The sequence below is a fragment of the Chrysochloris asiatica genome, unplaced genomic scaffold (genome assembly GCF_000296735.1).
Source record: "Chrysochloris asiatica unplaced genomic scaffold, ChrAsi1.0 scaffold00207, whole genome shotgun sequence".
NCBI lineage: Eukaryota > Metazoa > Chordata > Mammalia > Afrosoricida > Chrysochloridae > Chrysochloris > Chrysochloris asiatica.
In genome coordinates, this window is record NW_006408725.1 from 3,217,105 (window position 1) to 3,230,724 (window position 13,620).

The 13,620-nt window shown below is 40.7% G+C and overlaps 1 protein-coding gene across 1 annotated transcript in view; it reads right to left on the minus strand.

Annotated features, from left to right (window-relative positions):
* The window catches only part of SELL (selectin L), a 20,248-nt gene extending 11,161 nt beyond the window's left edge, over positions 1 to 9,087 (minus strand). The window contains exons 1-4 of the mRNA XM_006872632.1: positions 9,064 to 9,087; positions 8,067 to 8,145; positions 4,647 to 5,033; positions 3,403 to 3,510 (exon numbers count right to left, since the gene is read on the minus strand). Of these exons, the coding sequence (XP_006872694.1) occupies positions 3,403 to 3,510; positions 4,647 to 5,033; positions 8,067 to 8,145; positions 9,064 to 9,066 (577 nt within the window). The 5' untranslated portion in view covers positions 9,067 to 9,087. The remainder of the gene's footprint in view (positions 1 to 3,402; positions 3,511 to 4,646; positions 5,034 to 8,066; positions 8,146 to 9,063) is intronic.
* Between the last annotated feature and the right edge of the window lie 4,533 nt (positions 9,088 to 13,620).

Consider the following 13,620-nt stretch of genomic DNA (forward strand, 5'->3'; position numbering starts at 1 on the left):
ACAAGCATTGGTGCATTTGATTTATGGTGTTGAAAAAGAATATTAAAAAGTACCGTGGACTCCCAGAAGAACAAACCAATTTGTATTGGAAGTTCAGTCAGAATGCTCCTTAGAAGCCAGGATGGCGAGCCTTCATCTCACATACTTCAGACATTATCAGAAAGGCCTAATCCCTGAAGAAAACCAGTATGCTTGGTAAAGTGGAGGGTCAACAAAAAAGAAGACCTTCGATGCGGTGGATTGACACAATAGCAGCAGAAATAGGCTCAAGTGTAACAATGATTGTGATGTTGGTGCAGTACCAGGCAGTATTTTGTCCTGTTGTGCATAAGGTCACTATGTGTTAGAACTGATTGGACGCCACCTAACAACAGCAATAAAGAATATGTTTAGCAAATTTGGGATTAAGATTGAAAGACAGATATTTGTTTGTCTTCAATTTATTTAGATTTGTGAAACCACTAGAATTTTTAACTTTTTCTAAATGGTACAGGTAGATTCAGAAATGAACTAGGCACAGAAACTGAGAAATTACCATACTTAACGTGTGAGTAAGTGCCCATGCAGAAACCATGGGAAACAGGTATAAAAACCATTAAGAAAGGATGGTATGACAGTAGTTAAGACCAAAAAAGCAGCAAATGTCTGAAAAGAAATGAAATTGGCCAATGATATAGGAATTTGAAAAAATAAATTCACAAATGGATTGAGAGTATAGTATTGGGCAGGAGTCATGGTTTAGGGATGAAGTGGATTAAGTTAGATGTATTTCAATGGTTGAGATTTAAATTAATTTGGTCCTTATCTAATCTTTATAAACATTGTTTTGTTTTTGTCTTTTTATAATATTCTACTTTATGCATCAGAGACTTTACATGTACTTTTGAAACTCCACCAACGTATATCAAAGGAACTGATGTTTCTTTCAGGAGCGATTTGACTGGATCAAAGACTCCTTGAGATTGAATCTGTGTATTGCCTCCCTTATATTTCTGCTAAAATGGGTTTGAATCATTGAAATCCATTCTTGATGATTCGCCCTCTCTCTGTTCTCGAGTGCCTCCTATGCACAGCTTAAAGCAGGTGTTAAGGTACTGAGGGGCCTTTCATTGGCAAGGGCTAGACTCCTTTACTAAGGAGTTTCCAGTCTCCCCAAGTTTATTCCAGTTTATCTTACTTTCTATCAAACTCAATTATGAGGATGTATCATTTCCACTCATTGTTGTTAAGTGCTGTTAAGTGAGTGATTCTCACTCATAGTGACCTACCAAAGAGCTGTTGGCGGGTCTGAACAGCCAATCTTGTGGTTCACAGTCCAGTGCTGACCCTATAGCACCATACTAAGAGTGCTCTAGTTCATTGTAAATCCCTTAAGGGAAAAATCTACATCGATGTTTATCTCCTGAAATACCTTTCCCAAGTAAGTTTGTTGAATTTATTACTTCGGTGAGCACTCCGTCAGTAGATTTTACCAACTCTAGATGGGAAATATTCAGTGGTGGGGGAAGCCAGTAAATTGTCAAAGCAATCCCTCAAAGGCTGAGCCAGACCATTAACATGGTATTTACATAGCATTCAGTATTATAAGTAATCTAGAGATGATTTAAAGTATACAGCAAGATGTGCACAGAGTTTATGCTAATATTATACCATTTTATATAAGGAACTTGAACATTTAAGGATTTGGGTACCTTTGAGAGGTGTTGAGGGAGGGTATGGGGTGAAGATGTCCTGGAACCAATCTCTGATGAACACTGAGGGACAACTGTATATATCTCTCACATATACCATGTTATTGCTGACTCATAGCAACCCTGTATAAGGTTTCTGATGAGCAGTGGGTGGTTTGAACTACTGACCTTATAGTTCACAGTGCAGTGCTGATCCTACAGCACCACACCAGGAATCCTTATAAACCGTAGACCCTTATATAAACTTTGATCTTTGGTCTTACTCTGTCATGACTTTGACAGTTTTATATTGTTGTTGTTGTTAAGTGCCGTCGAGTCGGTTCTGACCCATAGCGACCCTGAACAGGGTTTCCGAGGCTGTAAATCTTTACAGGAGCAGAAAGCCTCCTCTTTCTCCCGCGGAGCAGCTGGTAGTTTCGAACTGCTGACCTTGCGGTTCGCAGCCCGATTCTATATATGTATATATATCTGTATGGAGTTCTGGTGTGGTGCTGTAGGTTAATGCGCCAGACTGCAAAGCAGTTTGAACTGCAAGGTTGGAGGTTCAAGCTCACCAGCTGCTCCTCAGAAACTCTATACAGTGTTGCTAGGGGTCGGAGTTGACTCAACGGCACTTAACAACAACAATAATATCTGTCTGTGTATGAGTCCTGGTTTGATGCTACCAGATAATGCACCGGACCACTCGGTTGGTTTGAACCATAAGGTCAGTGGTTCAAACCCACAAGTCACTCCTTGGAAACCCTAGACAGGGTAACTATGAGTCAGAACCAACTCGACTTAACACCAATGACAATATACATATGTGTAAGTGTGTATTATTGTTATTGTTATTGCTAACTGCTATCAAGTCAGTTCTGACACAAAGTAGTTCTGTATAGGGTTTCCGAGGGTTTGAACCATCAACCTTGTGGTTATCAGTCCAGTGCATAACTTATAGTACCACACCATATATATATCTATTTGGAGTCCTGGTGTGGCGCTATAGGGTAAGTCTACAACAACAAAATATGTATTGAATTCCTGGCCCTTGTGTCTGTGAATGTGATCCTCTTTGGAATTAGGAGTTTTCTTTTGTTATATTAGTGATATCATATCAGTATAGCATGAATCCTAAGCCTAATCACTTCTGAGTTATAAAAAGATCAGAATAGACACAGAGACACATACAGGGGGGAAAACAGACATCAAAGAATGTCAAGAATCACCAGAAACTAGGAGAGAAGCTTACAAAAGCAATCAACATAGTTTAGACACGGATTTGATTTTTTTTTTTTCCTCCAGAGCTGTAAAAAGAAGCCACTCAAATTATAGTAATGATATTACAGCAGCAGGAAGCAACTAAGACACCTTATTAATGGTACATAGTGTGGTTTCTTCCAGACTTTAGAGTTCTAACTAATCCAACAAACTCATGAGATTGTGAGTTCCTTGTGAACAGGAATCTACCATCTTCAATTCATTACTGTAACTCTTATGTGTTTATCTCAACACCACGCTCTTTGTGGGTGCTCAGACTTGCTGAAAAGTGAATTGAAACATCATTCTGTATTACAAAATCATTACGGAAAAACATTGCAAAAGTAGCTTTCTAACTGAAACTTCCCACTTCTCAGAATGACTAGTATCATTTTGTTCCAAGCAGCTTCTATAAGCTATTATAACTCCATGACTTTGCACGGAGAGAAACAAAGAAAGGAAAGTGGCTTACCAAATTGACACTGGGCCCCGTAATACCCCACATCACAGTTGCAGGTGTAATCATTGATGACTTCCACACACTCCCCATGACCACTGCATGACCAGGGCTGGCAAGAAGCTTTAAGGACACCAGAAAAAAAAAATGCATTTTAATGTGATTTCTTTTTAGTATTTGTAGTCATGTCTTTAAGCATACGTAACTTTTTGTCTGAGACTAGTTTAATAAACAGGTAAGATTTGCGTTTTTTTGCATGAAAATCATGATAAGATGTTTTATGTCTATAGTATATTAACCATAGAGCCATAGTCATTAGTTTACACTTAGAATGAATTTACCAATCACAATGCTCTGTGACATGTAATAGAAGCTTAGTGGCTTTCCCTGAAACTCTTGAAATTACTTTTTATTCCAATAAGTTGGTTAAATGATGCCTTGATCCCAATTATTTCTTCAGCGTGTTTGGCGATCCCTTTCTTTATAAAAACTAGTCATAGCTTTAGAAAGTCTAAGCTTGCTAAATTCAGAAGAAGTTTCAATTTACGATAGACCAGACCACCTGTGCTTCACCGTTAACCTACCACTTGGAAAATTCTGTTTTGAGACAGTTTTAGTGTGTTTTTTTACAGAAGTTTCCACACACCACAGATAGTGCAGTGTTTCATCATAAAGAATTACATAGGCTTATATAGGATATATGGAGAATGGTACAAAGAAGGAAACAGGTGGCACCTTACCCATTACCATTGAATGGATTCACCCGCCCCTTGGCCTTTCCAAGGTTATCGCCTTTACAGAAACTGACTGTCCTATCTTTTCCTTGAGGAGAGGCTGATGGGTTCAAACTGCCATCCTTTTTCCACCATGTCCCCAGGGCTCTTTACGTGGCACGTAGCTCCATATTTTACAGTAAAGAAACAGGGGATGTGAGCCTAAGCTATCAACTGCTCTTGTCTCTCTGCTCCCACTCCCCTGCCTTGGTATCAGGGGCACTAGGTATCTTGTTCTTCCTCCTTATTTTCCATACATGTTTATCACTTTGATCCATCGTGGTTTGGGGGAATAGTTTTTGGGCGGAGAGGTCAACCTCAGATACCAAAAAGGCTCGGAAGTGGCATGAGTCAAGCAGCTTAGTTGGGGTATCAGAAGTATTTTAGAAAAAGCTAGCAACGTGTTCTTTCCCCCTAGTATTTCCCTGGTGCTAGTCCAATCTTCCCCTTGAGTTCCAGTAGCATAGCAGTGTGGTCACTCCCTACCTGTGTAACAGAGGGCTGTCTTTGGCTTGTTGCAAGAGTCATCGTTCCACTTTCCGGCATCTTTGGCCCTCTTGATATAGATCTCCACACAGTCCTCCTTGGTTTTCTTGTTGTTCGGTTCCCCATGTCCCCAGTTCTCTGCTTCTTCAGTGAGAGACTTATTGGTTCCCACCCAAGTCCATATTCCCGCTACCTTCCGGATTCCTATCCAGTAGTAAGTACGTCTGGCAGGAAGCGTATTCTCCAAGTACTCGATTTCCTGCTTGTTTTGTATGGCAACTAAATCCGTGTAATAGTCTTGGCAGAACTTTCTAGCCTTTGACCAGTTCATGGGATTTTCAGAATAATGATAGGTCCAGCAGTCGGTTCCATGGTGTACCATGAAATCTGAAAGATGACAATGTGAATGATATAGGTTCACACAATGTTACAGCTGAAAAGAAACCAGAGGAATCGCTAACTTAGAGATGAGATAAGACAACCAAGTCCCAAAGAGTGTGCATGACACAGAAGCAGCTGATTGCAGATTTGAAGTAGGACTTAGACTCTGGTTTTTCACCAAAGTATACTGCTCTTACTCATCGCTCTATTTGAGACAAATTCGGTGGCTTGTTAAGATTTATTTTCATAAAAAATATCTTTTCCCAAAATTGTTTCAATTGATATTTAACAAGTTTTAGAAGCTTAAATTTATTTTCCCTAGTACATGTCAATCACTAAAAACTAATTTAAGTATGAAAAATCAAATCCACTAACATCAAGTTGATGCTCATGAATAGCAACCCTATTGGGCAGAGTAGAACTGCCCTATAGAATTTCTGAGACTGTCAATCTTTGCAGGCACAGACTGCCACATCTTTCTCCTGCAGAACCACTAGTGGGTTCGAACCACTGACCTTCCGGTTAGCAGCTGAGGGCTTCTTAGTAATCATATAGGTGTTTCAAATAGGAGAGCTTAGGAGAAAACTAACAAACACAATTACACAATGACCCCATAATAATATACGCCATTCTAAGCACGGTGTGATCTTTGTGAAACACTATTACATGCAGAAAGATAAAAGTTTTCACAGCCACCAACATTTGTTGGGTTTTCATAAGGTATAGGGCAAGTACCAAGGAGCAATTCTGAAACAAACAAATCATACATCCAATTCTTACAATCTAAAAATTATAAACAAGGAATAACAGACAAATACAATAGTTGTTATTGTTAAGTGCCGTTGAGTTGGTTCCAACTCTTAACAACCCTGGATAAGGTTTCCGACCAGCAGCTGGTAGGTTTGAACTGCCAACCTTGTGGTTTGGAGTCCAATGCTAGTCCTACAGCATCACACCAGGAGTCTTAATCAAGTTAAATGTGTCAGATATGGACAGAGAGTTGGTAAACAGGAATGATTGATGAGTAAAGAACATCATAATAATGTTTGGACAGTTTTATTAAAGGAGCATCCTGCTGGAGTGTCAGTTCCAAAAAGGAAGTAACTACTTTGTTCACAGCTGTGTCTTCAGTACCTAGAATAGTGTTGGCTACATCGTAACAATTCAGTCAATATTTGTTAAATAGCAAGACTGCTGTTTCCACAGGTCGCACAGGTATAAGTAATATGTTTTGTGAGGGGCATAGTAGGCATGTTTTCTTAGGGTGTATGAATTGGGCTGCAAACCACAAGGTCAGCAGTTCGAAACTACCAGCTGCTCCACGGGAGAAAGATGAGGCTTTCTGCTCCCGTAAAGATTTACATCCCCGGAAACCCTGTTCAGGGTCGCTATGGGTCAGAACCGACTCCATGGTACTTAACAACAGCAACAACAAAAAGACACTACTCTATTTAGGGAATGGGAAAGAAGATTCAAGCAATTGCTGGAGAGTCTTAAAGAATCAGACAAGAAATTTGCCACATCAATGGGAGTAGAACAAAAAAGTAATATATAAGGTAGAAAACAAATTAAATATCACAGCACCCTACCCTCACAGTTTAGTTCTAGAAATAGCGTTGCCATGCAATTTACCATTCATTAATAAAAAATAGAATGTAGATTGCTAAATACTTTGTACAGATTTTAAGTGTCTTATTGTTGTTATTAAGAACCATTAAGTCAATTCCGATTCATAGTGACCCTGTATAGGGTTTCCAAGCAACAGCTGGTGGGTTTGAGTTGCCAACCTTGTAGTTCACAGTCCATTGCCGATCCTACTGCACCACACCAGAAGTTCATAAGTGCCTTATTAGATATTTCTTAATTGGTATCATTAGTTCATAATTGAAGACTTAAGAGGGATCACCAGGATTTGGCCCATGCAGCAAGGAGCAGGACAAGATAGAGTGCTGGTGACTGTTAGTTTCCATCAGTAATTTCTGACTCATGGTGACCCCATGTGTGTAGAGTAGAGCTGCACCACATGATTTCAATGCTGTTCCTGTTTGGAAGCAGGCTGCCAGACCTATCTTCTGAGGTACCTCTGGGTAGGTTCAAATCACCAACTTTTTGGCTAGGAGTCAAATGCTTTTTGCATCCCCCTGCCTCCCCAACACACACACACCTCCACCCGAGACTCTTAAGATAAAGTTAAGATTCTGGAAAATACAAAATGTAAGTCGAAAAGAGACATTCATAGAAAGGACAGAATAAACAGTTGTTTACCTAATAATTTTCCCTAAGACTATGCAAACTCTAGTTTTTAAGAAAAATATACACAAGCAAACAAGGTTTGCTGTTTTTGTTAAGTGACTTCGAGTCAATTCAGACTCATAGCCACCCCTTATAGGGTTTCCATGGAGTTCTGATAGCTAGTGGTTACAATTCAGGTCAAGGTCAGCAGTTCAAAAACTCCCAGCCGTTCCGAGGGAAAAAGATGAGGCTTTCTACTCCTGTAAAGATTTGCATTCTCGGAAACCCAATGCAAAGTCACTATGAGTCAGAACCTAGGGTTTCAGAGAAATCCTAGTGTGGGGCTGCAGGTTAATACGCTGGACTGCAAAATTGGTTTGAACCACTAGATCGATGATTCAAACTCACCAGCTGCTCCTTGGAAACTCTATACAGGGTGGTTATCAGTAGGAACTGACTCGATGGCAATTACCAACAACAATGGTGTTTCCAAGGAGCGGCTGGTGAGTTTGAACCGACTACCTTGCAGTCCAGCGCATTATCCTGCAGTGCCACACCAGAACTCCATATAAGGTTTGTTGTTGTTGTTGTTGTTAAGTGCCGTGGAGTTGGTTCCGACTCATAGCGACCCTGTACAGAGTTTCCGAGGCTGTAAATCTTTATGGGAGCAGAAAGCCTCATCTTTATCCTGTGGAATAGCTGGTAGTTTCGAACTGCTGACCTTGTGGTTCACAGCCTGATTCGTAACCACTAAGCTACCAGAGCTCCTCATATAAGGTTTAGCAATGTACAAATATCATAACATACCACAGCAGAGTACTATCCAGGTCCACAACTTGAACATGTTTCCACAGCTCTGAGAGCGCTGACATTTCCAAGGAAATATCTGCAAATAAATTACAAAATTGTATTACAACTTACATTCTTAAACTACAAGTTTCCATTACATTTCGGAAGTGCCTACAACTGTCTTAAAGCTCAACAGAATATGCCTACTAAGCATTTCTAAGGTAACAGATGTCTCAGATTTGATGTGAAAAAAGCAGAATTAAAAATTTGTCTCAAAACTGATCCATCTTTTTCATGTTTTAGTCTCAAGTTGATCATTTCCCCTCCCTTTATGTTTCAGTAAATTTTTTATACCTACTTTTATGTAGCACTATTAGATCACACACTCTGGTAGCATAGTGGTTATGAATCAGACTGCTAACCTCAAGGTTGGCAGTTCGAAACTACCAGTTGTTCTGCTGGTGAAAGATGAGGCTTTCTGCTCCAGGGTCACTAGGAGTTGGAACCGACTCCATGGTACTTAACAACAACATTTGATATTTAGTATGTATCTTTTAGAAGTGTTCTTGTGTCTATATTTAATGGCTTAACCTCAGATTTCATCATGCTGGGTCCCTGCATCAAATACGTGACAGAATTAGATTGCCAAACAGACACCACTAAAGAAAAGTAGTTCTTCCCTCTCTCCCAAATCAAAGAAATGTATTTTGAGCATCTCAAATAACAAGACCATACACTTTTTTGTACACATTAAAAAGCATATTTTTCTGAGGCTACCACTTTTCAGGTAAGCAGTGGTTAGTGAGCGGGGAAAAAAAGTTAATATCAACGAGTTAGCTCCAGGAAAGGAAAGATTATAGGACTCCTCTGAAACTCTTAAGAGTATTCAAAATTTATTGTTGTTTTTGTTTTAGCTAAAATGAATGCGTGCTTCTGGTCCTTTCCCACCTGCCTCTGATATCCCAAGAAAGGTTCATACAGAGCAGCTGGGACTCTTTTAGGCTGACTGGCTCACCATGGCTTTGCTGGGCGCCTTCCTAGATCTCTACTCAGCAGCAGGAGTGTCTGGTCCCTGGTCAACCGGAGTCTGCTGTGCTGCATGGAGAGTACCCCAGTGCTACTAAAAAGGTTTGTTTTCTTGTATTTCTCTAACCACGTTTCACACCCTCCTCCTCCTCTCCTTTCCCCTCCCCTTTTTTTTCTCCTCTTCCCTCTCCTTTTCCCCACCCCTTTCTTAACCTGACCTCTACCACTTCCCCTGAAAGAAAGAAATTTCTGAGCTGGCCTAACCAGAAAAACAAACCCACTGTTGTTGAGTCCATTTCGACTCAGAACTGCTCCCTGCAAAACTTAGTACAGCTGAATGACTGGTAGATTCAAACCCATTAGAGTAGTGCGTACGAGTTGGATTGCTGACCTCAAGGTCAGCCATTCAGTGAGAGAAAGATGAGGCTTTCTGCTCCCGTAAAGACTGACAGCTTTGGAAACCCAATGCAGGGTCACTATGAGTCCGAACCGACTCCATGGCACACCACCTTTCTGTTAGCAGCCTAATGCTTAGCCCACTGTACCACCAGGACGACTTTTGGCTGACCTGTAGTTGTTGTTAAGTATTATCGACTTGGTTCCGACTCATAGGGACCCTGTATAGGGTTTCCGAGGAGCGACTGGTGGGTTTGAACCGCCAACCTTGTGTTTAGCAGTCCAATGCTCATCCTATAGTGCCACACCAGGACCTGGTGGCTATGAACCGTTCCTTCTCTCCTTCCATTCGCTTTCTTTCTTCTTTCTTTCCTTTTCCCTTCCTTCCTTGCTTTCTTCTCTCTATATCCCTTTTCCCCTCTTCTTTTTCCTCTCTCTTTCACTTGTATTTTGATAAACATTAGACTAACTCTTTGCGTTCTATGGTAAGGCTCCTGATATTTGCAAACATTACACAGTACATTTGGGACAAATACGCAACGTCTGCCGAACTTGAATACCCGCTGACTTGCAGCGTTTTAGTTCCTTCTTCTCCCTCTCTACTTGCTCACCCCCTAGTGGTGATTCTTGTTAATGGCACGTCATTTCCTAAAGTTATCCCTGAAGAGAGCAGAAAGTTTTCTGCCCTTAGAGGAACTTTGGAGTCTGCAATCTAAAGGTTCAGTAACGGAGGGACCACTTACAAAGGCTGGGCAAGTTTAAGAGAACAAAGAAGAGAAAATGATGTATCCAAAGACTACCAAATAAAAAGGAAGCTGTTGTCACCCCTGGGCTGAATATTCAAAGAGAGGAACTAGTGTGTCCCAACCAGAACTGAAATTCCAGAGGATGAATCCCCCACTAGGAGCTGCTGCATACCAAATCAGGGACAGAATGAGTAGCAAATGTCAGGAGCTTTCACTCTGTCGTCTCCTTGTTGTTGTTGTGTGCCGTTGAGTCGATTCCGACCCATAGCGACCCTCTGTCTCATAGCAGCACTGTATAGAGTTTCCAAGGAGCAACCTGTTCCAAGAAGGTTGAACCTCTGACCTTGCAGGTCAAACCGACTTTACAGTCCAGTGGGTTAACCCACAGGGCCACACCAGGACTCCATCACCTCCTTAGTGGGTCTCTGATTGTCAAACCAACCACCAATGACCAGGTGATAGTTTACACGGGTCAGCCTCCTAGAATACAGCATGGGGAAGGGTAAGAATAGAGTGGGTATGATGGAGTGATATCAAACAAAAGAAAGCAAGCATAAAGTTAATACAAGTCAAATCACATCATTCCTATGCTCAGAATCCTTCAATGACTTCTCACCTCACTCAGAGAGGAATCTAAACACCTTACAAGGAATTTCATGACCTGGCCTCTGCTCCCCACCAATCATTTCTGCCTTCTGAGATTTGCTTTTTTTTAAACTCAGCTTAAAATAAATTCTTAAAATTGACCTAGCAAGTCTAAGTATTTGAGTGTTTTCGGAATATCAGTATAATCCTTGCTTCTTGGAAGTGAGGATGCTGAACCTTTGCCTCATCTACTTTGGATACATCACTAGGAAAGGCCAACCACTAGAAAATGACATCATATTTATATGGTACAGGTTCAACAACAACAACAACAACAAAGAAGAAAGCCCTCTATGAAACAAATTGTCACAATATTCACAACAATGGACTCAAGCATAACAATCAACATGAAGAAAGCAAGGGACTGGGCAACATTTTATCTGTTTTACCATGAGACGTAGCTAACTTAATAGAAACTAATACCATTTCTGGAGTCCTGGTGTGGCGCTGTGGGTTACTGTGCTGGACTGCAACATCAGTTTGAATCGCAAGGTCAGTGCCTCAAGTTCACCAGCCACTCCTTGGAAACCCTATATAGGGTTGCTATGGGTTGGGACTGATTTGATGGCACTTTAACAACAATACCATTTCCGGAGGAGCCTGTGCGTGGTGCAAATGATTCATGCACTTGACTGCTAATTGAAAGTCTAGAGGTTCAGTTCCTGGATATATGTCTATGTATGAGCATATATGAGATTGAGGTGGCTCTGTAGGATAAGCAAAGGACTGCCAACCACAAAGTCAGCAATCTAGATGCACATATATACATATATACAAGTTCTCTCGTATTACTGCGAGAACTTCTCTGCAATCATCCACTAATCATAAAGACATGTTTAAATGTGTTTTGCTTTAAATAGACCTATCACGTATGAACTAGAACCACAGCGCCAATACTTTTTTTTTACTTACCCTCATATATATACCCAAACTAAACCCACTGTCACCGAGTAGACCCGGAATGATAGTGACCCTATGTAGGATTGCCAAGGCTGTAAATCTTTGTTGTTGTTGTTGTTATGTGCCGTCAAGTCGGTTCCGACCCTTAGCGACCCTGTACAGGGTTTCCAAGGGTGTAAATCTTTACAGGAGTAGAAAGCCTCATCTTTCTCCCGCAGAGCAGCTGGTAGTTTTGAACCGCTGACCTTAAGGTTAGCAGCCCGATTCGTAACCACTACGCTACCAATCTTTATGGGAGCAGAAAACCTCCTTTTTGTTCTGTGGAGCAGCTTGTGATTTTTAACTTCTGACCTTGGAGTTAGCAGCCCAATGCATAATATTTTAATTTCCATAGACTGAAAATCTTGGGAGACAGAAGCTAAAGTTTCAAGGGAAAAACAATTATCCTTGTTATTTCCAACTGAAAGAGAACCAGAAGTTCCTATCTTTTGTATAGATTTTTCTTTTGCTTTGTTTTTTTGTTTTGTTTTGTTTTCATAAAAAGCTCTATTCTGATTTTGTGGTACTAAACTGAAAAATGTTCCATCTGAGCATCTGTTCTTTCTACTTGTCGTATCCACTTGGCTCGGACCTGTATGCCTTCTAGATAAACTTAATTTGTTCAATTTATTTCTTCTTGTAATACTTGGGAAAAGCAACCTCCACACTCTGTGTCATTTATAGTCGATGTCTGTAGAGACCCATTTCGGTCCTTCTTGAAAAGCAAAATTTTAAACAATGACCTATTGCTGTCAAGTTGATGCCAGCTCGTAGTGATAGAACTGTCCCATAGGGTTTCCAAGACTGTAATCTTCATGTGAGCAGACAGCCACATCTTTCTCCCGTAGATGACTGGATTAAAAACAGCAACCTTCAGGTTAGCAGTTGAACACTTAACCCCAGCACCACCAGAACGCATTAGTCCTGCAGGAAAACTCAGTATGAAAGCTCAAATAATGGTATCTTTTTTGCCATTTTTTTCCCTCTTTCCTAAATGGTACTCTTGAGCTAAGATAAAGTATAAAACCAAAATGGAACAATGTTAGCCATTTTCTGGTTAACTTGGGTAACTGAGTCAAAAATTAAATCATGTTTCCTTTTTTGTTTTTTGTTTGTTATGTGTCATTGAGTTGGTTCCAACTCATAGTGACCGTGTATAGGGTTTCCCAGATGCAGCTGGTGGGTTTGAACTCCTGACTTTGTGGTTCAAAGCCTGGTGCTGATCTTATAGCACCACATAAGCAGTTCCTTATGTATTTCAAATATTTTGATTCTATGACAATAATGACAGTCTCTGCATCAGACTTTGTGGATTGAGGTTGCTCCAGAAAAAAGAAGCAGTGTATTTTGTTGCAAGAAGCAGTATATTTTGTTGCAAGAAGCAGTATATTTTGTTGCAAGAAGCAGTATATTTTGTTTGGGAAAGTATTTAACTACCCTGGCTCTAATTATGCTGAATGTTGTTGCTATTAGGTGCCATCGAGTCAGTACTGACTCATAGCGACCTTATACACAGCACAACGAAACACTGCCCGATCCTGGGCCAACCTCACTACTGTTGCCACACTTGAGTCCATCAATGCTACTACTTGGCCAATCAATCTTGCTGGGGGTCTTCCTCTGACCCTCCACCTTACCACACATGATATCCTTCTCTGGCGACTGGTCCCTCCTGACACTATATTCAAAGTATGAGAGACGAAGTTTGGCAATCTTGACCTCCAAGGAGCACTCTGGCTGCACTTCTTCCAACACAGATCTGTTGGTTCTTTTGGCAGCCCATGGCACTTTCAATATTCTCCTTCATTACCATAACTCAA